The sequence below is a fragment of the Pan troglodytes genome, chromosome 19 (genome assembly GCF_028858775.2).
Source record: "Pan troglodytes isolate AG18354 chromosome 19, NHGRI_mPanTro3-v2.0_pri, whole genome shotgun sequence".
In the NCBI taxonomy this organism is placed as follows: domain Eukaryota; kingdom Metazoa; phylum Chordata; class Mammalia; order Primates; family Hominidae; genus Pan; species Pan troglodytes.
In genome coordinates this window covers 52,657,674-52,682,600 of record NC_072417.2, presented here as the reverse complement: position 1 = coordinate 52,682,600, position 24,927 = coordinate 52,657,674, and the positions used below count along the sequence as shown (strand labels likewise).

The 24,927-nt window shown below is 42.2% G+C and overlaps 1 protein-coding gene across 20 annotated transcripts in view; it reads right to left on the bottom strand.

Moving 5' to 3' along the window:
- Positions 1 to 24,927, bottom strand: part of SPECC1 (sperm antigen with calponin homology and coiled-coil domains 1) — a 310,582-nt gene that overhangs the window by 237,990 nt on the left and 47,665 nt on the right. For 4 of the 20 annotated variants that reach the window (XM_054670412.2, XM_016930823.4, XM_054670411.2 and 1 more), the window contains exon 3: positions 24,167 to 24,305. The exons of 13 other annotated variants lie outside the window; for them this stretch is intronic. In XM_054670412.2, the coding sequence (XP_054526387.1) occupies positions 24,167 to 24,169 (3 nt within the window). In that variant the 5' untranslated portion in view covers positions 24,170 to 24,305. Of the gene's footprint in view, positions 1 to 8,269; positions 8,415 to 24,166; positions 24,306 to 24,927 lie in introns of those variants that run through there. 3 more of the 20 variants (XM_016930816.4, XM_063798932.1, XM_063798928.1) reach the window with 2 other exon arrangements.

Genomic DNA, 24,927 nt, shown 5'->3' with positions numbered 1-24,927 from the left:
CTGTGATGGAAGGAGGCAGCGGGAGCAGCAGCAGGAGTCTGAACGGCCAGCCAGCTGCAGGTGGGGCCACCGTGGCCTAAACTGGCACACATGGGCCCCAGGGGCTCCTGGGGTGGCTTTGGGGGCAGCAAACGTTTGTTGATTGAAAAGTTGTGTGTTGTAATGTGGGAAACTCAGGGCCACAGCATAGCTCACCTGTGAAAAGTTACAGCACGGATCAGAGCAACAAACACATCACGGGATCCTGACGCCCAGAACGCTGCACCCGTGGGCTCTACATTCCGGACAGATCCCAGTCCACCCCAATCTTCCAGATGCCACCACCCCTCTAATTCACCTCCATCCTCTCCTCAGCCCTCTCCTCCACCTGGCTAATCTTTCCACACTAACCACAATGATCCTTTAGCAATGTAGGTCAGATCCCATCACTCCTCTGCTCAAAGCCCTCCAGTCGGTCCCTGTGTCCCTTGGAATAAAACCCAGGCTTCCTCCCATGGTTCACACGCACACCCTACATCCCCGCTCCCCAGGCCCTCCTCTCTCCTTCATTCCCTGTGCTCTGCTGCACTGGGAAAAAAAACCAGGCCCAAAACGAGTCGTGGGAATTCACTCGTTTACACAAACAGCTGGGGACTGTCTCATTCATTTGTTTGCTCAAGAATCATTCTGGAAGCACCTCCTGTATCTAGGCACTGCAGTAGGCACCAGGACACAGGATGGACAAAACCAAACACCACCCCTCCCCACCTGGGGCTCACCATCCAGTGTAGGGAACTATCAAATGGCCTTGAAAATACCAGATATCAATTGGGAAAATGCTACTAAAAAGTCACACAGTGACAGAGAGCTTATTCAAGGGGCACATGACCCAGCAGGAAGGAAAAGACCCTTTGGTGACCCTTCCAGGATAATAAGCATAAACTAGATGACAAGAGGGAGAGAAACTCACAGGCACAGGGAACAGCAAAGCAAGGAGGAGGCATACTGGGGCAGGAAGGAGAATGCAAGTCTGAGGCAGGGGTTTCAAGTTCCTGCAGCTACAGGGGTGACGCCGGCAAGAAGGACCACAGGAGGGCCCCAGTGACCACCCCCACCTGCACTGATCCCATCATGTGGGCCTGGCCCTCCTCAGGATGGCCAAGGGATGCCCAAATCTCTCAGCATCCCAAGCCAGTTCACAAAAGCTGCTGTACCACCTTCTTGTCCTGGGGCTCCTCCCATGCAGTAAGGGCTCGCAGGCAGCACAGCTGAAGCCAGGAGGACTTCCTTTCCCTACGTTCGACCTCATCAGTAAGACCCGGAGAGGCCCTCAAGCTCCTAGACTCAAGACAACCCGAGACCCTCCCCCCGAGAGTCTCATTCTTTACCCACTGCGAAACCTCCCCGAGACTGCCTTCCCCAAGAGGCAGCAAGGTAGGCCGCTTGTTGCTCCTCTGCCCCAAGCCATTTATGTTGGGCACTTGTGGCTCTTCTCGTTATAAGGAGGCCCGTTACTGTAGCAACCAGATGTGGCTCCCGCAGTCTGTCTCAGAGGGACCCTCTGATCCCCCAGGTTGTAATGTGTTGCTGGCTTATCTCACGCTTGTAATTAAACAAAATAAATAAATGCTCTGCAGTCTCTCCCTCTTGCTGTCATCTCTTTCCTACAGTGTCCTCCCTGAGTTCACTGACAAGAGAGTCCCCCTGCCAGCTAAATATCTAATCCTAATACATTCCCTTTCTCCCATATAAATAGCATCCCTTTGTGATCAGAGCAACCCCATGCATGCCTTCTAGACCACATTCAAGAGTTCTGCCTTCATTACTTATCATCCTAACTTTTAAATTTAGCATCATTTCATTTTCATTGTTTCTCACTTGCGGTTAAGTCCTTTCAAGATACATTAATAATGTTAAGTCAGTTTTAGGAACTGTAATAAGTAATGGTAGTTGACAATGGCAACAACTGTGAAAAGAGGCATTAAAGAACTAAAATCTGGGAAACAGTGGTCCCAGTGAAAGGAATGAAGACATGGCGGTAGGGGTGCGGAGAAAGGGATGGAATGGGAGAGACTGCAGCGATGCAGGCTCTCCTCAGAGGACCCTAGTTTCCTTGCGCCTCCTGCCCACCCAGGGAAAGGATCCCTCCCTCTGTGACTCTCCACCACAGCCCCCAATGGCAGCTTCGCAGCCACCATCACAGTGATATAATTCGTCAGTGTTTACTGTCCCTCCTCCCCAACCCATGCGTAGGTCCCTGGAGGCTGGCACGTTCTCTTTTGCTCACCCTTGTCTCCCTAGGGCCTAGCACACTGCCAGCTCAGACTGGGTGCTGGATGTCTGCTGGGTGGATAATGGATGAAGGGCTTATTTTGAACCTCAGATGACAATCTTTTAAACTAGAGAGGCCAGGCACAGTGGTTCACGCTTGTAATCCCAGCACTTTGAGAGGCCAAGGTGGGAGGATCACTTGAACCCACAAGTTCAAGAACAGCCTGTAGTAAGCCTCTATACCTACAAATAAATTACCCAGGCATGGTGGTGCACACCTGTAGTCCCAGCTACTCAGGAGGCTGAAGTGGGAAGATCTCTTGAGCACAGGAGGTTGAGGCTGCAGTGAACTATAATCTCATCACTGCACTCCAGCCTGGGTGACAGAAGAGACCCTGTCTCTAAAAATACATACATAAATAATAAATCAATAAACCAGAGATAAGGACCACATGTTGGAAAAGAAAGTGAGGAGCACAGTGCCTCGGGGGCGTCTACGAGCCGTGTGTGGGGACGCAACTGCACATAGCCTGAAAACAGGCACAGGAGATGGAAGAGGTCGGCGCCCATCAACAAAGCAACTTTTCCTCCATGCCTCTTGGGTTGCTTCCTTTTTTAAAACATAAGTTAAGACCTTTAAGCATCTTTAAATACTGCCACCAAATGCTTGTTCTTCCCAAAATCTGTCACTCACTTTCCCAACCTTGAGCTTCTACAGCTAGCATCCTGCTCCCAAGAATCTCCTTGCCTGTGGGCCTGGAAAAATGCCTGTTTATTTACTTTATACAAATGCACAAATTCAGACTCATGAAATATTCAAACACAGAAGTATATCTAGCAAGAGGAAAAAGCAACCTGGCCCTTAGTCTACTTCTCTCTCCAGAGGTGACACAGGAAACAACAGTTTGATATCACACATCCAGTGCTTTTTATTAAATGAATTTTTATGTACATACAAATAAAAATATATAACTTATATTTTTAACATACAATTTTTAACATAAATATGTTTGTATTGTTTATGCTTACTTAAAAACATGTACAGTGTTTTTCTAAGACAAATCAAAGGTATGCATATTTTACCTTTTGATAGATTTTATAAATTTGCCATACAAAAAAGCTTTACTAATTTTTGTTCCCATTGGTTATGATTGCCAGTTCCCATCTTCCTATGTTCTCTCTACACTGGAACATTATTCATATTTTCCATTTTTGCCAATATGTTGCATGGGAAATGACACGTCATGAGTATTTGAATTTGCATTTCTATGACTATTATTGAGGTTGAACATTGCATGTTTATTGGCCTTCTATATTCCTTTTTCTAGGAATTGCTTTTTTATAACCTTTGCCCATTTTTCTTTGGTGTCTGTTTTTTCTAGTTGATTGCTGGGATCATTTATTATGAGTAGTACTCTTTGTGGTATGTGTGCTGCATGTATTTCTCTCGGCCACATGCTTGTCTTTCAATGTACCAAGTTTTTAGCATATGCAACTCAAACGTGTCATTCTTTCCCTCTGTGGCTAAGACAACCTTTCCTGTCTCCCAAGATTACATGAAAGGTTGTCTTAAGCCATAGAGGGAAATAATGACATGTTTGACTCTATAAAAATACATATGTCTTTTTATGTATATATGTAATATAATCCATACTCATGTACATAGAGTCATCTATATATGCTTCAAATACTTTCTCTACACATCTACCTACATCAAATACTTTTTCAGTGTGTGTGTGTTTTAATTTAGCTTTTGTTTCCTCACTCCAACAACCCTATGGAATAGAAACTATTATTAATTTTATCCCCATTTTACAGATAATAAGACTGAGGGACAGAGAAGTTAAGGCTGAGCAATCTGCCTCCAGTGCCCATGGGCTTAACCAGAATCTTATGTTGACTCAGTATTACTCCACACAACTCATTCTCTCTACATATCACAAAAGCAACAGGCTAGGTGCGGTGGCTCACGCTTGTAACCCCAGCACTTTGGGAGGCCAAAACAAGTGCATCACCTGAGGTCAGGAGTCCGAGACCAGCCTGGCCAACATTGCAAAACCCCACCTCTACTAAAAATACAAAGCCTAGCCAGGCGTGGTGGCGGGTGCCTATAATCCCAACTACTCGAGAGGCTGAGGCAGGAGAATCGCTTGAACCTGGGAGGCAGAGGTTGTGGTGAGACGCGATTGTACCACTGCACTTCAGCCTGGGCCACAGAGCAAAACTCCATCTCAAAAACAAAAAAACAAACAAAACAAAACAAAACAAAGCCACAAAAGCTATCACAGTGCGATAATGGCGTAGAAACAGATTGTTCCTATAAATAATCAAATAATCCAGAAAAATCATATAATAGAAAAGCTGGAGGTATAAAAAGAGAAAATCATAAAATATTAGAAAACATAAGAGTTGCTCATAAATGATATTGGAAAAACTGGTTAGCATTTTTTAAAGCCAGTTTAAATTTACTTTCACATCATCCATGAAAGAAAATACTAGAAGAACATAAATGCCTTAAAAGCAGAGAACTTAGATCTCTAACATAGAAGACTTACGAAAAAAATGAAACCGATTTGACTACATAAAAATGTTAAATGACTGCATGTTTTTTAAAAATTTTAAAGAGGTAAACAATAGACTGGGGAAAATAACTGACAAAAATATGGCAAATAAATCTTACCTATATAAATTGGCCCCAAAAAGCCAGCATTATGATCCCATAAAATGATCAAAAGAGAAAGTACAACTTGTAAACAAGCATGTAAAAAATGTTCAGCCTAGCTGTATTAAAAGAAATGCAAAATACCATAAAGAGGTTCTGTTTTTCTTACTCTTTTTTCCCTGTGATACTGTCGGCTGGTTCTGTTTTTCTTACTCTTTTTTCCCCATGATACTGTCGGCTGGTGGAATCGATGAAATTAAACAAGTGCTCCCCCACACTGTGTTGATATAAAGTAATTTAGCAACACACACCAAGCACCATTAAAATGGCCATGCCCTTTTACCCAGTAATCCCACATCTGAAAATCTACCCTACAGATACAACCCAAAAACATAAGGAAAGTTCCATGGACAAAGACAGTTACTAATCTATTACTTATAATAGCAAAACACAAAAAAAGAAAAGCAACCTAATTTTAAAAAACAGGGAATAGTTAAATAACTTATGGACCAATCACTTAATAAAATATTTTATGCCATTAAATAATTGTCAAACCAGGCTGGGTGCAGTGGCTCATCCCTGTAATCCCAGCACTTTAGGAGGCCAAGGCAGGCAGATCACTTCAGCTCAGGAGTTCAAGACCAGCCTGGGAACCATAGTGAAACTCCATCTCTACCAAAAATACAAAAATTAGCTGGGCATGTTGGCACACGCCTGTAATCCCAGCTACCTGGGAGGCTGAGGTGGGAGGATAGTTTGAGGCTGGGAGGCAGAAGTCACAGTGAGCTGAGATCACGCTACTGTACTCCAGCCTAGGCGACAGAGCGAGACTCTGTCTCAAAAGAATAATATAGTAATAATTGTGAAACTATATAACATTTTTAAAGCCTTATGCTATAATATCTAGTTGTACAGGTAGAAAGAAATATATAATTTTTTTAGAACAGGGTCATACTCTGTCACTCAGAATGAAATGCAGTAGTGAGATCATAGTTCATTGTAACCTTGAATTCCTAGGCACGAGTGATCCTCTGGAGTAGCTGGGACTACAGGCATGCAACACGACACCTGGCTAATTATTTATTTACTTATTTTAATTTTTATTTTTTTGAGACAGGGTCTTGCTATGTTGCCCAAGGTGAAATGTAGTGGCATGATCACAGCTCACTGTAGCCTCAACCTCCTGATTTCAAGCGATCTTCTTACATCAGCCTCCTGAGTAGCTGGTGCTACAGGTGCACATCGCCACACTTAGCTTGTGTTTTGATTTTTTTGTAAAGATGAGGTATCACTATGCTGCCCAGGCTGGTCTTGAACTCCTGAGCTCAAGCGATCCACCTGTTTCAGCCTCCCAAAATGCTGGGATTAGAGGCATGACCTACCACGCCCAAACCTGGCTAAGTTTTTTTACAAAATTTTGGAGACAGTGGCCTTGCTATGTTTCCCAGGCTGTTCTCAAACTCCTGGTCTCAAGCAATCCTCCTTCTTCTCCTCCTGAGTAGCTGGGATTTCAGGTGCAAGCCACTGCACCCAGCAAAAAATCCAGAAATTTTAACAGTTGCTTTAAAGTGTGGGATTAAGTCACTATTTTCTCCAATTTCTGAATTTACTGAAATGCCGTATCAGAGCATGAACTCTGGATTGAGACAGACTTGAGTTCCCATCCTGGCTGCACCACTCACCTACCTGTCCACCCATCTCTCTGACCTCTCTAGGCCTCCACATCCTCAGCTATTAAGTGAAGACCAAAAAGGTAGCTACCTCATGGGGCTGCTGGGAGAATCAAATGAGATGATGTTGTACAGTGAGAGCTCAAAATTACTTTGATCATTTAAAAAAATGTTAATGTATTGGGGCCAGGTGTGGGGGCTCACGCCTATAATCCCAGCACTTTGGGAGGCCAAGGCAGGTGGATCGCCTAAGGTCAGGAGTTTGAGGCCAGCCTGGACAACATGCTGAAACGTTGTCTTTACTAAAAATACAAAAATTAGCTGGGTGTGATGGCATGCGCCTGTAGTCTCAGCTACTCAGGAGGCTATGACAGGAGAATCACTTGAACCTGGGAGGCAGAGGTTGCAGTAAGCCGAGATCAAGACACTGCACTCCAGCCTGGGTGACAACAGCAAGGCTCCGTCTAAAAAAAAAAATAACATATTGGAAAAATAAAATTGGAATGAGGAATGATACTTCACAGGTGGTGGTTTATTTCAAATTCCAGGTTTTCAAATGAAAGTTTAGTATTGCTTATTTTGCACCCCCTCTCCTGCCTTGGGGGCTCCTCTGTTTAGACAGGCTTCCATGTTAATTCACTTGGTAAAGGAAAGGTTAAAGGAAGTGAAACACGGCTACTCTAAAACAGAACCACAGAGACACAGAGTCCATGGAGCTGAGCTATAAAGGAGCAGAAGCAGCCACACCAGTGAGTTCTGCAGTTAGAGCAGCACCTTAGCATTCTATCAAGAAGGGGTGGAAGCCACATTTCCCAAGAAAACTTAGTGTGGACCTTCTGCACCGCTGAGCTAAACATTTTATTCCTATAGGAAATTAGAGTCAGTGGGACAAGGAAATAAAAAGCAAAAACTTAATTTCTAGAAAATAGAGTGGGTAAGAGAGATTTTTTAGGTATCTTCAGCCCTGTGATGGGGTGTGGGGGAAAAACAATCTCAAGTAACCATATAATAAATAACTTCCCAGAAAAGCCACCAACTTTATCATATTATTGCTTGAAACTCTGCCATCTGGGCTTCACAAACATCTCATTTCAGACCCTAACACAATGTATGTATTGCCCAGATGTTGAGCATTGCAACATTATCAGACCCTCTGCCAGACGACAGGGCACACTACAGTGCTGATCTCCTCCAAGGGGAGATGACTCGAGAACGTTCCAGGGGCTAAGCACTAGTCGAGTGGGCGGTTCTCTCCACAGGACCTTAGACATCCCACACTTGGCAAAAAGAAGGCACAGAAGCAGCCCTATTCACCCTGGATGGGAAAATAATCTCCACGCTGCTACTAATTAGTACCCACAGGGCTTCTTTTCTAAAGAACTTCATATATTAACTTGAAGTTGGCATTAATCATCCTTTCCTTGCAAGATGAAACAAGTGAGAAAAGATCATTTTCTTTCAACACGTCAAAAGATGGGTTTCAAATCCTTTTTCAGCCCCCCAAAATCATGCATGTGGCATTAACTTATCCAGTCCATGCACCACGGGAGAATGTATTCACACTGCCTTAGTCACACCAAGATCCACTGGGTCTGTAAGACATTGTACCTAAAGCAGAAGCACCTCTTCCCCAGCTATCCTAAGATTTTCCATCTCTGTCTTAAATAATAACCAACGATGTACTTACTGCAAAACTCTGCTTCTCCTGCTTCTCGGGAGCTGCCGACCTCAATCAGCAAGTCAGCCACTCTATTCTGGGTTTGGTGCTGGCCTGGGAGGAAAACCACACTCGGAGGGGGCCGGGCAGAGAGCGCTTGAGCAATGCTTCACTCAGGAAGCAGGCGGGCTCTGCTCTCCCCAAGTTCTGATGACCTCTCCCCACTCTCTCCTGCCTCTCACAATCTCTCTCTCTCTTCTCTTTCTTACATGCATACATGCACAAAGTGCAAAATCATATTTCCATCCTACTTGGTCCTCAATGCTTAATTTGTACCTCTCCAAAATGTAAGGGTTTCAAGATGTAGGCTGGCTAGTTGCTGACTGCTCCCTGAGATATCAAACAGATTTAAAAACAAAAACAAAAACTCAGTCTGCTCTTCACAAATGGATTTACCCTGAAGCTTCAGCCACGCCCCACCACCTTGCCATGACCCTGTGAGCACTGTGAGTTCTAGGTGGGAAGGGGAAGTCGGGCTACAACCAGGAAGCATATCACAGCAGGGGCTTCTGGTGAGCCAACTAAAGGGATCTCAAAGGTAGGCATCAGAAACTCCTAGGCTCCAATAATTTGTTGCAATTTTTTTTCATTCTAAATAAATCTTTTCATACTTAATTTTGAATTCAGGGAGCTCCAAAATGATATGGGCAACCTCACAAAGCCTGAGGTCCACGTTCCCTGCTACTACGGATGGCCTAGAGTAAGCCCCAGTGACAATGGGATCTACTGCAACAGGGACCAAATACACTGCCCAGAAAAAAACACCGAAGAAATGTTGTGAAGGTAAACAAGCAACATGTGTTATATCCACAGGCACCAAGAACTCTATCAGCGGGCCTGGGCTAAGCTTAGTCATTGCCACAAGCTGCATTTTAATTGCTATTTTACTAGATAATAGGTGTGGAAGGCAGCCAGTCTGCTCTTGCATGGCAGAGAGCTCTTATATAGCAGGTGGCATGGGTTTGCAGAGCCTCTGTGACATAGAATCCCCCATGTTCACTATAATTCTAACCTCCATACTCAGACTCTGTCATTCTAATGGACAGAGTGCAGTAAGGAGTTCAGAGCCGGCCTGGCCTGGCACGGCAGCCCCATGCCCCACCTGGCCAAGGCTGCTGCCTCTCATGGCCATCCAGCTTTGCCTTGAAGGAGACAATAGGCACAATGCACTGAACCTGCTCTTACTGAGGAACACCCACCCTCCTGGGGGGCAAGGGGCATACAGGGTCCTAACTCATCTGGGTGACTCCCCATGTGGCACCATGGCACAGACACAGGAGGTGGTAGTGGTTGGGACTCTGCAAATGACAGACACCTAACTCAATTTTGCTTAAGCAAAATGGTGAGTTTGTTGGCTTTACTGATTTAGGAAAGTCTAGGATGAATTCAGGCTGGCTTTAAGCCAGCTAGACCATGAGGTCCAATGATGTCATCAGGAATGGTTTTGAATCACCTTTGTAGCTTCACTCTCCTAAGCTGGTATCATTCAAACACGGGTGCTCTGAGGATAGGAAGGCCTTGCCCAGCAGCACTGCAGGACTAGAGGTCTTTAGCATTTGAGATTCCAGATTAGAGAGTCTTTCCCAGAAAAGAGCCTGAGGTGATACACTGTCCAACCCATTGGCCGTGGAGAGGGACCTGGATGATTGGCAGCTCCACTAGTTATGGGAAAAGCAGTTTCCAAAAGGAGAAAAAAGGCTAGGCAGAAAAAAAGTACAAGCTAGTCACTCAATAGTGTCTCAGATTATTAAGCCTTTCATGTGATCATGTCTTACTTCCCTCATTAGACTGTAAATCTATTAATAGAAAGATACACACAAAATGTTAACAGTGCTTATCTCTCAGACTGAGCGTCATTTACTTTTTAAATTCACATTGTAGCTTCTAAATTTTCTAAAATAAGTATGTATTAAACTGTATAATAAAATAATATACCTAAATAAGTTATCACGTTAAAAAAAATCCTACTTACAATAGCATCTATAAATAAACCTGGTAAGAAAGTTACAGTCGCCTCCCAAATTCATGCTTTACTGAATGACAAAAAAGAAGACTGGATGAAAAGCATACCATGCTCTCCCAACGGATATTCATTCTCTGCAAACAATTTTATAAATGTGTTGTAATTCCAATAAAAATTCTAATCAGATTAGAAATATGAAGAAAATTATTTATAAAATTGTCCTAAAATTCATCTGGTAGAATTGATTATTCTCTACAGAAGCTATCAAATAACTTGATTCTTCTCTAAAGGAGAAAATTACACACACACACACAAACACACACAAACACAAACCACTTGTACTACCAGATAGTAACATACATCAGAAAAATAAAAAATTACAATGGCATGGTTCAGGAATAGAAAGACGAGCACTGGATCATGGCAAAGCCCAGAAATAAGAATTTAGATTATGACAAAGATGGCATGACTAATCTAGGATAAAGAATGGATTGTTTTAGCTGAGCACAGCAGTTGGTGTGAGCTTGTAGTCTCAGCTACTTGGGAGGCTGAGGAGGGAGGATTGCTTGAGCCCAGGAGATCAAGGCTGTAGCGCACTATGATTGTGCTTGCAAATAGCCACCGAACTCCAGCCTGGGCAACACAGTGAGACCCTGTCTCAAAAAACTGAAAAAGAAGAAAGACCACACTTCAACCTGGGCAACGTAGTGAAATTTTGTCTTGAAAAGTTAAAAGAGAAAAAAGAAAGAAAATATAGGAGATTATCCTGAATAAGGTAGGAGAGGCCTCTCTGAGCCTATAGGCAAAGGCAGAATACATAAAGAAAAAACAGATGTGACTTACTTGAAAATTAAAAACCTCTGGAAAAAAAACCCCACTATAAACAACTTGAAAATGTCAATGACAAGATGAGACAAACATCTGTGCATAACCTTTGGTTCCGTTATTCCATTTGTAGGAATGTATCCTACAAAAATAATCATGAATGAATACAAAGCTATCTGAGCAAGAGTGATGAGCTTATCCTTGATTATAACAACAACAATGGCAAGAAAAGAAATAATTTAAAGTCTAATTGGTTAGATTATGGTATATCCACATAATTAAGCCTTATGCAGCCATTAAAAGTGATAATAGATGTCATATAGATAAAATATATAGATAAGATATAGAAAAATCCTCAACAAAATACTAGCAAACCAAACCTAAAAACATATATAAAGGATTATATACCATGACCAAATGGAATTTCTCCCAGAAATTCAAAGTTGGTCAAAATCAATCAGTATAATTTGCCCTAGTAATAGAATAAAGGACAAAACCACATGATCATCTCAATAGATGCAGAAAAAGCAGTAGACAAAATCCAACAGATTTTCATAATATAAACACTGAACAACTAGACATAAAAGGGAACTTCCTCAACTTGATAAAGGGCAAGTTCAAAACACTCACAAACTAACATTGTACTTAACGTGAAAATCTGATAGCTTTCTCCTAAGATCAGAAACTAGACAAGGGTGTCTCTCTGCTCTCACCACTTCTTGTCAACATTATACCAGAGGTTTTAGTCTGGACAATTAGGCAAGAAAAAGAAAGAAAATGCATCCAGATTGGTAAGAAAGTAAAACTATCTCTAATCACAGATGACATGCTCTTATATGTATAAAATCATAAGGAATTTACAACAAAAAAACCTCTTAGGGCTAATAAAGGAGTTCAGGAAGGCTGCAGAATACAAGATCTTACAAAAATCAATTGTATTGCTATATACTTGCAGTGAATAATCCAAATATACTCAGAAACCAATTACATTTATAGTAGTATCAAAAAGAATAAAATATTTATGTTTAACTATAAAATATTTATAAATGTTAATTATAAAATATTTATCAATATGTATGAATAAGTGGAAAATCTACACACTGAAAACTACAAAATGTCATTGAAAAAACTAAAGAAGTCAAGTAAATAAACAGACATCCCATGTCCATGTCCATGTAAGACAGTCATATAGACCAATGGAATAGAATTGGCAGTCCAGAAATGAACCCATAAATTTATGGGCAGTTGATTTTCAACAAGGATGCTAGGACAATTCAATGGGAGACAGTCTTTTCAACAAATTATGCTGGAATAACTGGATATCCACATATAAAAGAACAAAGTTAGACTCCTACCTCATACTATACACAAAAATCACCTCAAAGTACAAGAGCTAAAACTTTATAATTCTTGGAAGAAAACATAGCTGTAAAACTTCATGACTATATTAGACAGTATTTTCTTAGAGATGACATCAAAAGCAGAAGTAAGCAAAGACAAACTAGATAAAGTGGACTTCATAAAAATTAAAAACCTTTTGCTTCAAAAAGATACTATCAAGAAAATGAAAGGACATGCAGCCATAAAAAAGAACAAGATCACGTCCTTTATAGGGACATGGATGGAGCTGGAGGCCATTATCCTCAGCCTCCAGCTAATGCAGGAACAGAAAACCGAATACTGCATGTTCTCACTTATTAGCGAGAGCTAAATGATGAGAACTCATAAACACAGAGGAGGAAACAACAGACACTTGAGGGTGGAGGCTTGGAGGAGGGAGCAGAAAAGGTAACTATTGAGTACTGGGCTTACTTCCTGGGTGATGAAATAATCTGTATAACAAACCCCTGTGACATGAGTTTACCTATGTGATAAACCTTCACATGTACCCCTGAACCTAAAATAAGTTAAAAAAAAGAAAATGAAAAGATAACCCACAGAATGGGAGAAATCATTTGCAAATCCTATATATGATAAGTGTCTAGTATCTAGAATGTGTAAAGATCTCTGAAAACTCAATAATAAAAAGACAAATAACCCAACTGAAAAGTGGGTAAAGGATCTGAACAGGTATTTCTCCAAATAGACTATACAATACAAGTGGCCAACAAGCACGTGAAAAGAAGCTCCACATTAGAAAAATCAATCATTAGGCATTATGCAAACCAAAGCCACTGGGAGATGCCACTCCACATCGACTGGGATGGCTCTAGCCAAAAGAACAGACATTAACAAGTGCTGGTGAGGATGTGGTGACACTGGAACCCTCATACATTGCTTATGTAAATGTGAAAAAGTACAGCCACTGTGAAAAACAGTTTGGGGAGTCCCTCAAAAAGTTACATCCAGTTACCATTATGACCCAGTAACTCCAGTCCTTGGTATATATCCAAAAGAATTGAAAACAGAAGTTCAAACAAGAACTTGCAGACAAATGTTCACAATAGCACTAATCACAGTAGCCATAAAGTAGAAAAAACCCAGTGGCCATCAGCTGTTGAATGGATAAATATAAAGTGTACATCCACACAGTGAAATATTATCCATCAGTAAAAAGGAATAATGTACCGATACATGGATGAACCCTGAAAACCTTATGTTGAACAAAAGAAGCCACACAGGCTGGGCACGGTAGCTCATGCCTATAATCCCAGCACTTTGGGAGGCTGAAGCAGGCAGATAACTTGAGCCCAGAAGTTTGAAACCAGCCTGGGCCAACATGGCGAAATCTTGTCTCTACCAAAAATACAAACCAGGTGTGGTGGTGTACATCTGTGGTCCCAGCTACTTGGGAGGCTGAGGTGGGAGGATGGCAGAGGTTGCAGTGAGCTGAGATTGCAGCACTGCACTCCAGCCTGGGTGACAGAGCAAGAACCTGTCTCAAAAAAAAAAAGAGAAGCCACACACAGAAGACCATCTATTGTATAATTCCACTTCTACGCAATGTCCAGAAGAGGGGAATTCACACAAACAGAAAGTACTTGAGTGGCTGCCACAGGATGAGGGAAGGAGCGATGGAAGGGTGGTAACTGCCCTGGGTTTTTGGGGCGGGGGGTTAATGTTCTAGAATTTGACAGTGCTAACTATTGTATAACTTTGTGAAGATACAAACAAATCACCATATTGTTCACTTTTAAAAGTATGAATTTTATGGCAGTGAATATAACTGAATACATGTTATCTCTATAGAAATGTGATATATACTATAAATGTTAAAAATATTATATATATGTAAACATTTATATAAATGTAAATATATGTGAATTTATGGCATCTGAATAGAGAAAGTGATACTACAAAATATCCAGTGATACGGAACAATGACGACAATATATTCTGGTGGAAAATACAAATTGTAAAGTGTATGCAGTAGGAGCTCATATTTACATTTAGGCATATAAAAAGACTGAAAAAAAAATCTATATATTAAGAATGGTTAGGTTGGGCGTGGTAGTTCACGCCTGAAATCCCAGCACTTTGGGAGGCCGAGGCGCATGGATCACCTTAGATCAGGAGTTCAAGACCAGTCTGGCTAACATGGTGAAATCCTGTCTCTACTAAATACAAAAATCAGCTGGGCGTGGTGGTGTGCACCTGTAGTCCCAGCTACTTGGGAGGCTGAGGCAGGAGGATCACTTGAACCTGGGAGGCAGAGGTTTCAGTGAGATGACATCATTGTACTCCAGCCTGGGTGACAAAGCGAGATTCCATCTCCAAAAAAAAGAAAAAAGAAAGAATGGTTATCTAGGTGGTGGAATGATAGGCAATTTTAATTTTCTTTATGCTTTTTACATTTTTCTACACTGTCTACTATGAACATGTAACAGTTTTGTAATTTTTTAAAATCTATTTAAGGCTGGGCATAGTGGCTCACACCTAGAATCTCAGCACTTTGGGAGGCCAAGGCGGGAAGATTACTTGCATCCAAGAGTTCAAGACCCGCCTGGGCAACATAAAAGCCCTTATCTCTACCAAAAAAAAAAAAAAAAAAAAATTTGATTAGCCAGGTGTGGTGGTATGGCACCTATAGACCCAGCTACTTGGGAGGCTGAGATGGGAGAACTGCTTGAGCCCAGGAGGTTGAAGGTACAGTGAGCAGTGACTGTGCCACTGCATTCCAGCCTGGGCAAAACTCTATCTCAAGAAAAAAAAAAATCTACTTAAGCATAACAACAATTATGTATCCTGACAGTATCAGACTCTATTTGTAAATTCATGGCTTATATTGCAGAAAGTAAATACAATTCCACCTGAGGAAAGCTTTCTTATTCGTAGAAATAATTAAACCCTGCCCAAGACATCCTTTGCAGGAACTCTCCTCCTGGATTCTGTAAAAACAGAGTAAGATGACCAACTATAATGGCATGTTGAGGTGTTCATTTGCAGGGAGACCGGGAAGTATCAGGGTAGCCAAGCTCCAGGAGCCGGATGGATGACTCCAGACCAATGCTCTTCCACTGAAGGAATCTCCGTGCAGGCTAAGTTCCTAAGTGGGCATCCAGCCAGCTCTGCACAGAACAAGAACTCCTAAATGCTAGCCAAAAATCAAAGCTTAAAAATGCTCTGTTTGCTCTTGGAAAACAAATTTATCAACCCTAAAAATAACTAGGAGAAAGGCAAAGATGAAAATGACTCTGAGTGAGTTTCAAACAGATGTTTGGCTAATTTTTGCAAAGGCTGTTAGAATAAGAGTCCTCAGAGAGGGGTACCTAGGAGACTGTAATGATTCAGGATGAAAGGGCACACTCCCAGGGGTAAAAAAGATAAAAAGCTTCATGAGTTTCCGAGTTTCACCTAGCCAGCAACAGATCCAGTTTTTATTACCAGAAAATGGGTATGGATAGAAATTGTTTATCTGATGGTATGTTGTTATGATTGACTGATAGATATAGATACAGATATAGATATACATATAGATATATAGATATAGATAACAAATTATAACAAGGACTATGGGCATTAGAACCGGTTCCTGGATCCTGATGCCTATAGTCCTTCTTATAATTTCAGGGCACTTTAGGCCTCAGGAAACAGAATCTCTGTCTCTCTCTGAACTTCTCCTGTCCTTTCATGTGCCCAAGACAGGACCCTTCTCTAATTATGGGTCAGGAGTCCCTCAGACTAAAGAGAGTCCTAACCATACCCTAAAGGAAGGAATGCTACACAGAGAGACCAAGAAAAGTCTTGAAGAGACAGGCACGCTGGGTTTAGATCATGTACTTTTTGTCCAATCACATTTCTACATGGTTGTGGTGCCTATGCAATGAAGCCTCCATAAAAACCCAAAAGGTCACAGTTCCGAGAGCGTCTGGACAGCTGAACACCTGGAAGTTTCTGGAGGGTAGTGCACCCAGGGAAGGCGTGGAAGCTCTATGCCCTTCCCCATCCTTTGTCCTACACTTCTCTTCATCTGTATCCTTTGCGATATCCTTTATAATAAACTGATCAATGTAAGTTAGTGTTGCCCTGAGTTTTGTGAGCTGCTCCAGCAAATTAGTTGAACCCAGAGAAGGAGTCATGGGAACCCCAACTTGAAGCCAGTTGGTCAGAAGTTCCAGAGGCCCAGACTTGAGACTGGTGACTGGAGAAGGAGGCAGCCTTGGGGCCTGAGTTTTGCCCTGTAGGATCTGATGCTCTCTCCAGGTAGACAACGTCAGAGTTGAACTGGAGAACACCTAGCTGGTGTCCACTGCTTCTATAGAGAAACCCCCATACATTTGGTCACAGAAGTCTTTTTCCGTGTTGATGACTGTTGTTGTGGTGTGAGAGCAGAGGAAAAACCCAGTTTGAAAGGGTTCTTCCAAAACAACAGGTGGGTTAGATCATAATTAATATACAAATTGTTAAACAAAATCTGAAATTTGACACAAGCATGTAGTTTAGAAATACATTGCTCTTCTTTGTAATATCTATAAAGTCTGACTATAACTGCTCATTTCTACTAAGAGGAAGTTGACTTCCATGATAACCAAACCATCTCTTTAGATGACTTTTAAATTTTGTTCTGAAGCATGAAATTTTACCAGAAGAAAGTACACAGGGAGAAGTAATTACAGAGGGAAACATACCACACCCGGCAAGGAGTGGTTAGTGAAGTTGGCCTTCTCATGAGCTATAAGACAAGGTTCATCATGCCCTCCCTGTGAAAACATAAAGGCAAGGGCTTTCTGTAAGTACATGGCTAGAAACAAGAAGTTTGTGGGCTTACAAGTTACAATACGCTGGTACATTTTCAGTTTTAAGAACAATACTGTGGTGCCAGGTGAATTCATATGCCGAAGGTCATGTAGCATGACCTTGAGAGGTCCCGTAGGGATGGAAGATGTCTGGCGCTGGGACAGATCCTCCTGCTGTCCTCCCACCCCAGCACTAAACACCCTCTGCTTCTAGCGTCATGTACCTGCCACCCACACTGTGCTTCCCTCCCAGGCTGTGTGAGGATACAGTAAGGCTATGCATACATTTGCATTTGTTTAATTAGCCAGAAAGAGAAAAGCAGTTACCCTTTTGATTCCAAAGCAGATGTTAAACTAATTTGGGGAAAGAACAAGAGTCCCAGAGAGTCTGAAGAATGACTCATCGTCAGTCCCCCACAAGTTTCATCACACTTGGTGGTGTGCCCGTTCTCTGACTCTCCTGCCATCAGGGTTCTGGATGTGCAATGCCCTTCTCTGGCCCCCAGCTGCTCCTCTTTTGGCTGTCCCAGCATCACACTCCCTCCGAGCTGGGTTTGCATGCTCACAAGAAGCTGAAGCCCCGACTCCTGTCTCTTCGTGGTTTTTTCCATGCCCCTGCTGGTCTCACTTGCCTCACTGACTAGTCTGAAACCCCAAGATCACCTCCTTCTGCCAACTCTGGCCCTGCTTACTCAGCCACCAGCCAGAGACTGCCAACTCATTTTTCTTTGTTCCTGATCTAGGTCTCCAAACAGAACTGAAAAACTGAACTGCCCTGAGGCCATTTGGCCCTCAGCACCTCTAAGTGATTGTTTTATTCATTTCCAACTGTCTTCTTTTCAAACCTCTCAAAGCGTTTATTCTAAATGCCTTATTCTGTTGGTTAAGTTTAACTCAGAGGGAAGGGTTACTAGCCTGACTGTGATCTTAGGTCAAGCACTACTCTCTACTTCAGCCTTATTAACAAAGCTGATAGTCTAATTCAGTCTGCCTGATTCCTGACTCATTTCTTGATGGATTCTGAACTGCCTGTGTTTGTGATGGCAGTTGGGAGTGAGGAGGTGAAGGAGAATGATGCCAACAATTGTTTTCCTGACCCTCGACAACTATCTTTGAACCTTTGTTCCCACCTTCCTCTACATGAACGGGTACGGGTCTTCTCTGAGTCCACAGAAAGCAGGATGAAGAATGAATAAAGATAAAAACGGCAATTAATTAAACAGAAAACATTTTTTAAATGACCTTGAAGATTAATAAAATGAAAAGCTGATGCTTTAAAAGGACTAACAAGATAGAACCTCTGGCAAATCTAATCAAGAAAGAAAAAAGGAAGGTACCCAAATTAGGAACAAGAAAGAGGACATAATTACATATAAGGATTTGTAAACTAGGCAAAGCAGATCATTTTCTAGGAAAACATAGAATACCAAAATTAACTCAAGAAGAAACAAACAGTCCAACAGAAAAAAGGCAAAGGATATGAAAAGGCAATTCACAAAAATACAAATGACTGCTAAACATAAGAAAAGATGCTTAACCCATCTAATAGCAACCAATATGAGCTAAAGCAATGAGGTATTTTTAAACCCATCTTGCAGACTAACATTTTAAAAAGAGATAAGACTATTAGCAAAAATATAGAAAATAGTCTCTTTCATGGCTCTTGAGAGGCAGTTGGGATGGGAATTATAAGGAGTGACTTCATATTTACTCTATATCTATATATTTGGCTTTTTATAAGAATGCGTTTCTTGGCTGGGCACGGTGGCTTATGCCTGTAATTCCAGCACTTTAGGAGGCTGAGGTGGGCAGATCACTTGAGGTCAGGAGTTCGAGACCAGCCTGGCCAACATGACGAAACCCTGTCTCCACTAAAAATACAAAAATTAGCCGAGATGGTAGCGTACACCTGTAATCCTTGCTACTCGGGAGGCTGAGGCAGGAGACTCACTTGAACCCAGGTGGCGGAGGTTGCAGTGAGCCGAGATCCCACCACTGCACTCCAGCCTGGGTGACAGAGTGAGACTACATCTCAAAAAAAAAAAAAAAGTATTTCTTGTGTTATACGTGAAATTTTGACCTGGTATGGTGGCTCATGCCAGTGGGGAAGCACTTTGGGAAGCTGAGGCAGGAGGATCACTTGAGCTCAGGAGTTTGAAACTAGCCTGGGCATCATAGCAAGGCCCCATCTCTACAAAAAATTTTTAAAAATTAGCCAGGCACAGTGGCACATGCCTGTAGTCCCAACTACTTGGGAGGCTGAGGTGGGAGGATCACGTGAGCACAGGAGTTCAAGGCTGTGGTAAGCCGTGATCACACCACTGTACTTCAGCCTGGATGAAAGAGGGAGACCCTGTTTAATTTTAAAATAAAAATACCTGAAATTTTTTGGATGGAAATGTTAAGCGTTTTAATGCACAAAGGTTAATGCTACGACTGTTACGGTATGTTTAGACTGGAGAACAAAATTTTTTTTTTTTTTTTTTGACAACAGAGTCTCGCTCTGTCACCCAGGCTGGAGTGCAGTGGCGTGATCTTGGCTCACTGCAAGCTCCGCCTCCTGCGTTCACACCATTCTCCTGCCTCAGCCTCCTGAGTAGCTGGGACTACAGGTGCCCACCGCCATGCCCGGCTAATTTTTTGTATTTTTTTAGTAGAGACGGGGTTTCACCGTGCTAGCCAGGATGGTCTTGATCTCCTGATCCACCCGCCTCGGCCTCCCAAACTGCTGGGATTACAGACGTGAGCCACCGTGCCCGGCCACAAAATAATTTGAAATAAAGACATAGACAAAATAGTTTATGGATCTGAAACATAATAGGTAAGAAAAAGGAAAAATAGAAAAGTAAGTAGCAAAGTATAAACTGGATATGATACAGGAGAAAATAATATATACAAAGCATTAGTTCCAAGAGGGCAAAAATGCTGTCTTGTCTTTCAGAGTGCCTAGCACACAGCAAGCCCTTAATACATATTTGTTGAATAAATGAAAGAAAAATGGGACTGAAGTCAGTAAGTTATAGAAAACATTAAAAAATTTATGTGATTGGTAAGGAGAATAACTTAAAGACCTTCCAAATGTATCTGTCAAGAAATCAATTTCCTCATAGGCCTTGCTTAGCCAAGATTCCTGAGTGATGATCAACTAGGGGATTTACTTGTTTATAGCAATCAAAGGTTCAAGGTTCCCAAAGGTTGCATCTTTAAGGATCTACCAGGTGCACTCTCAGACTGGCCTCTACCATGGTCCTTGCCACCAAATGGCTACAGCCCAATGCACACACAACCTGCAGATGGAGGACATGTAGAGGCCCATGGAAGTTCAACAAAAGCTACACTGGGAATTCCTATTTCAAAAGAAACAAATGGGCCAAGCGTGGTGGCTCATGCCTGTAATCCCAGCACTTTGGGAGGCCGAGGTGAGTGGGTCACTTGAGGTCAGGAGTTCCAGGCCAGTCTGGCCAACATGGTGAAACACTGTCTCTATTAAAAATACAAAAATTAGCCGGGCGTGGTGGCGGGCACCTGTAATCTCAGCTACTCAGGAGGCTGAGGCAGGAGAATTGCTTGAACCTCGGAGGTGGAGGTTGCAGTGAGCCGAGATCGCGCCACTGCTCTCCAACCTGGGTGGCAGAGTGAGACTCTGTCTCAAAAAGAAACAAAGAATAAATGAAACAATTTTGTCCACATATATTTCACAAATTTGAAATGTTAAAGTATTATGGTCACTGATATCCTGTTTCATTCTTTATATAATCATTAAGTTTGAAATGTATACTTGCACTACTAACACAGTAGTTAATCTTAGTCCTACAAGTTACTGCTTTTACACAATATATTTTCATAATATGTATGCACTGGTGTTTATGTACGTGTTTATGTTTATATCTGTTAAAATTAGCAGTTTCCATCTTTTTCTATTTTGTACCATCACATCAGTTCAGAAGGATTGACAGAGCAAAATGATTTGATGAAGTATAAAAGTCACATGGTGAGTGGCATAAATACAACTCTGAACAATTAGGAGGCTCACTATTGACTGGAACTAAACTGCAAGCCAGAAAGACACATATCCTATATGTCAAGAGATGTACCACCCAGGCAGTTAAAGAAGGGAAGTACACATAGAAAGCACAATGGTGAATAATAAAAAAATTGGAATTCATCAGACACTGGATTCATTTGCTCCTAAAGTCAGAGTCCTTTGTTTTTTTGTTTTTGTGGGTTTCTTTTTAAATTTTTTTATTTTTTGTAGAGTCGGAGTCTCACTGTGTTACCCAGGCTGGTCTAGAACTCCTGGCCTCAAACAAACCTCCTGCCTCAGCTTCCCAAAGCATTGGGATTACAGACATGAGCCACTGCGCCCAGCCCAGACGCTTTAGCATTTATGAAGCTTCTGAAATAGTTGTAGAAACCGCATAAGCTTTCCATGTCACTTTCAAAGTTTGATGGTCTCTTTAGTAAACCAACCAAGTTATTCCTCAAGGGCAAAATAACATTTCTCAGTGCAAAACTGATGCACTTCATTACCAAAAGGAAAAGACCACAACTACAGAGGCATCATTGAAAGCTGCACTCTTCAGAGGCCAAAAAAAAAGGTCCAAACACATACTAATGGAACATTCTTTAGAAGAGCCCCAAAGTTAATGATAAACATTTTCATCAAAGAGAAAAGAGAACAAGGTGTTAGCAAATTCCTCTATCAAATAACACTAAACATCAAGGAACATCAATGGCATGCCATGTGGAAGAGGAAGTGCTAGCTCATGTACAAACCAGTAGATAATTTCAACTTGCTGCCGAATGAAACCTCTTTGCAGAGTATGAATCAGCACTTCTCATGTTTGTTTTGCTTTGTTTTTAGAGACAGGCCCTTGCTCTGTCACACAGGCTGGAGTGCAGTGGCACAATCAGAGTTCACTGCAACCTGAAACTCCTGGGCTCAAGGGATCCTCCTGCCTTCGCCTCCCAAGTAGCTGGGACTACAGGCCCACCATGCCCAGCTAATTTTTTAAATTTTCTATAGAGATGGGATCTCACTAGCACCTTTCATGTTTGATGTTCATATACAACGACCAAGGTACAATGTGGAAAAGGGTCTCAGGGATCTAAAGTGAAGGAGGACCAGAAAGAAAAGGGGTTGCTACATAGAGTAGAAGAAGTTGCACTTCATGCCAGTCTACAACACTGCTGTTTTCCTCAGAGCAGAGTTGATGATCTAAATCAGGGGTCCCCAACCCCCAGTTCCTAGCCTGTTAGGAACCGGGCCACACAGCAGGAGGTGAGCAATAGGCAAGCGAGCATTACCACCTGAGCTTCACCTCCCGTCAGATCAGTGGTGTCATTAGATTCTCATAGGACCATGAACCCTATTGTGAACTGAGCATGCAAGGGATGTAGGTTTTCTGCTCTTTATGAGACTCTAAATGCCGGAAGATCTGTCACTGTCTTCCATCACCCTGAGATGGGAACATCTAGTTGCAGGAAAACAACCTCAGGGCTCCCATTGATTCTATATTACAGTGAGTTGTATCATTATTTCATTCTATATTACAATGTAATAATAATAGAAATAAAGGCACAATAGGCCAGGCGTGGTGGCTCACACCTGTAATCCCAGCACTTCGGGAGGCCAAGGAAGGCGGATCACGAGGTCAGGAGATCGAGACCATCCTGGCTAAAACGGTGAAACCCCATCTCTACTAAAAATTCAAAAAAAAATTAGCCAGGCGTGGTGGCGGGCACCTGTAGTCCCAGCTACTCGAGAGGCTGAGGCAGGAGAATGGCGTGAACCTGGGAGGCAGAGCTTGAGGTAAGCCGAAATCACGCCACTGCACTCCAGCCTGGGCGACAGAGCGATACTCTGTCTCAAAAAAAAAAAAAAAGAAATAAAGTGAACAATAAATGTAATGTGGCTGAATCATTCCAAAACAATCCCCCCACCCCAGTTCACGGAAAAATTCTCCCACAAAACCAGTCCCTGGTGCCAAAAAGGTTGGGGACCGCTAATCTAAATAATCTAATCTTCATTCAATGCTAAAAAATGAATAAACTTTTTTTTAAATACACGGTCTCACTTTGTTGCCCAGGCTGGAGTATGGTGGCATGATCACACCTCACCGTAGCCTCAATCACCCAGGCCCCAGCGATCCTCCCACCTAAACTTCCTGAGTAGCTGGGACTACAGGCACCCACCACCATGCCCAGCTAATTTTTAAATTTTTTATAGAGATGGGGGTCTCACCATGTTGCCCAGACTGGTCTCAAACCCTGGGCTCAAGTGATCCTCCCTCAAACTCCTGGACTCAAGTGATCCTCCCTCCTTGGCCTCCCAAAGTGCTGGGATTACAAGCATGAGCCACTGTACCCAGCTGGATAAACATTTTAAGTCACACTACAGTCATGGACAATCAGCCTTTTCAACATGCAGTATGGACAGTGAGTCCCAGGGTCTGCTTTTCCATACTGAAATACATGTGATACTAAGGAGAAAGGTGCTCGCAAGGATATTTAAAATGAGGAATATTTAAAATGAGGAAAAAACTGTTTCTTCATGACTTTGATAAGGCTGATAAAGACCATTTCTGTGATCTCAGGTGATTCACTCAAGTAGTATATTTCAGTAATCATTATCTAGAACAGCCTGAATCTTAATCAAAATACCATGATTTTTTAACGCTGTTATGATATCTTGATGATATGACCAAACTGCAATGTAGGCAGCTAAATCTCCACGAGTTTGACTTCCCCGAGAGTTGACAGTTTTCTTCACAAATTAAAGAAATATATTTTTTGATACATGATTGGCATATTTAAAAACTACACTGAAATGCTGCAAAATGATATAAAGAAACATTTTCCAGAATCAAATGCAATCAAAGAGTGGATTAGGAATCTACTCACCATTATCAACTAAATAGAAACACTTGGACTGGGTGTGGTGGCTCACATCTGTAATCTCAGCACTTTGGGAGGCCAAGGCAGGTGGATCACTTGAGGCCAGGAGCTCAAGACCAGCCTGAGCAACATAGCAAAACTGTCTCTACCAAAAAAAAAAAAAAAAAAAAAAAAAAAAAAAAAAAAAATTAATTAACCAGGCATGGTGGCAAATGCTTGTAATCCCAGCTACTCTGGAAGTTGAAGTAGGAGGATTGCTTGAGCCCAGGAGATCAAGGCTGCAGTGAGCCGTGGTCATGCTGCACCACAGCCTGAGTGACAGAGAGAGACCCTGTCTCAAAAACAAAAACAAACAAAAAACACTTAACCTTCCTGTTTTTTTTGTTGTTGTTGCTGTTTGTTTGTTTTGAGATGGAGTCTCACTCTGTTGCCCAGGCTGGAGTGCAGTGGCGTGATCTCGGCTCACTGCAAGCTCTGCCTCCCGGGTTCACGCCATTCTCCTGCCTCAGCCTCCCGAGTAGCTGGGACTATAGGCGCCCGCCACCACGCCCGGCTACTTTTTTGCATTTTTAGTAGAGATGGGGTTTCACCGTGTTAGCCAGGATGGTCTCGATCTCCTGACCTCGTGATCCACCTGCCTCGGCCTCCCAAAGTGCTGGGATTACAGGCATGAGCCACCGCACCCAGCCAACCTTTCTGTTTTTTAGTTTGATATGCTTGTTAACTCAGCAGCTGAAAGAATGCTGAAAGTGGCCTTCAGTAAAAAA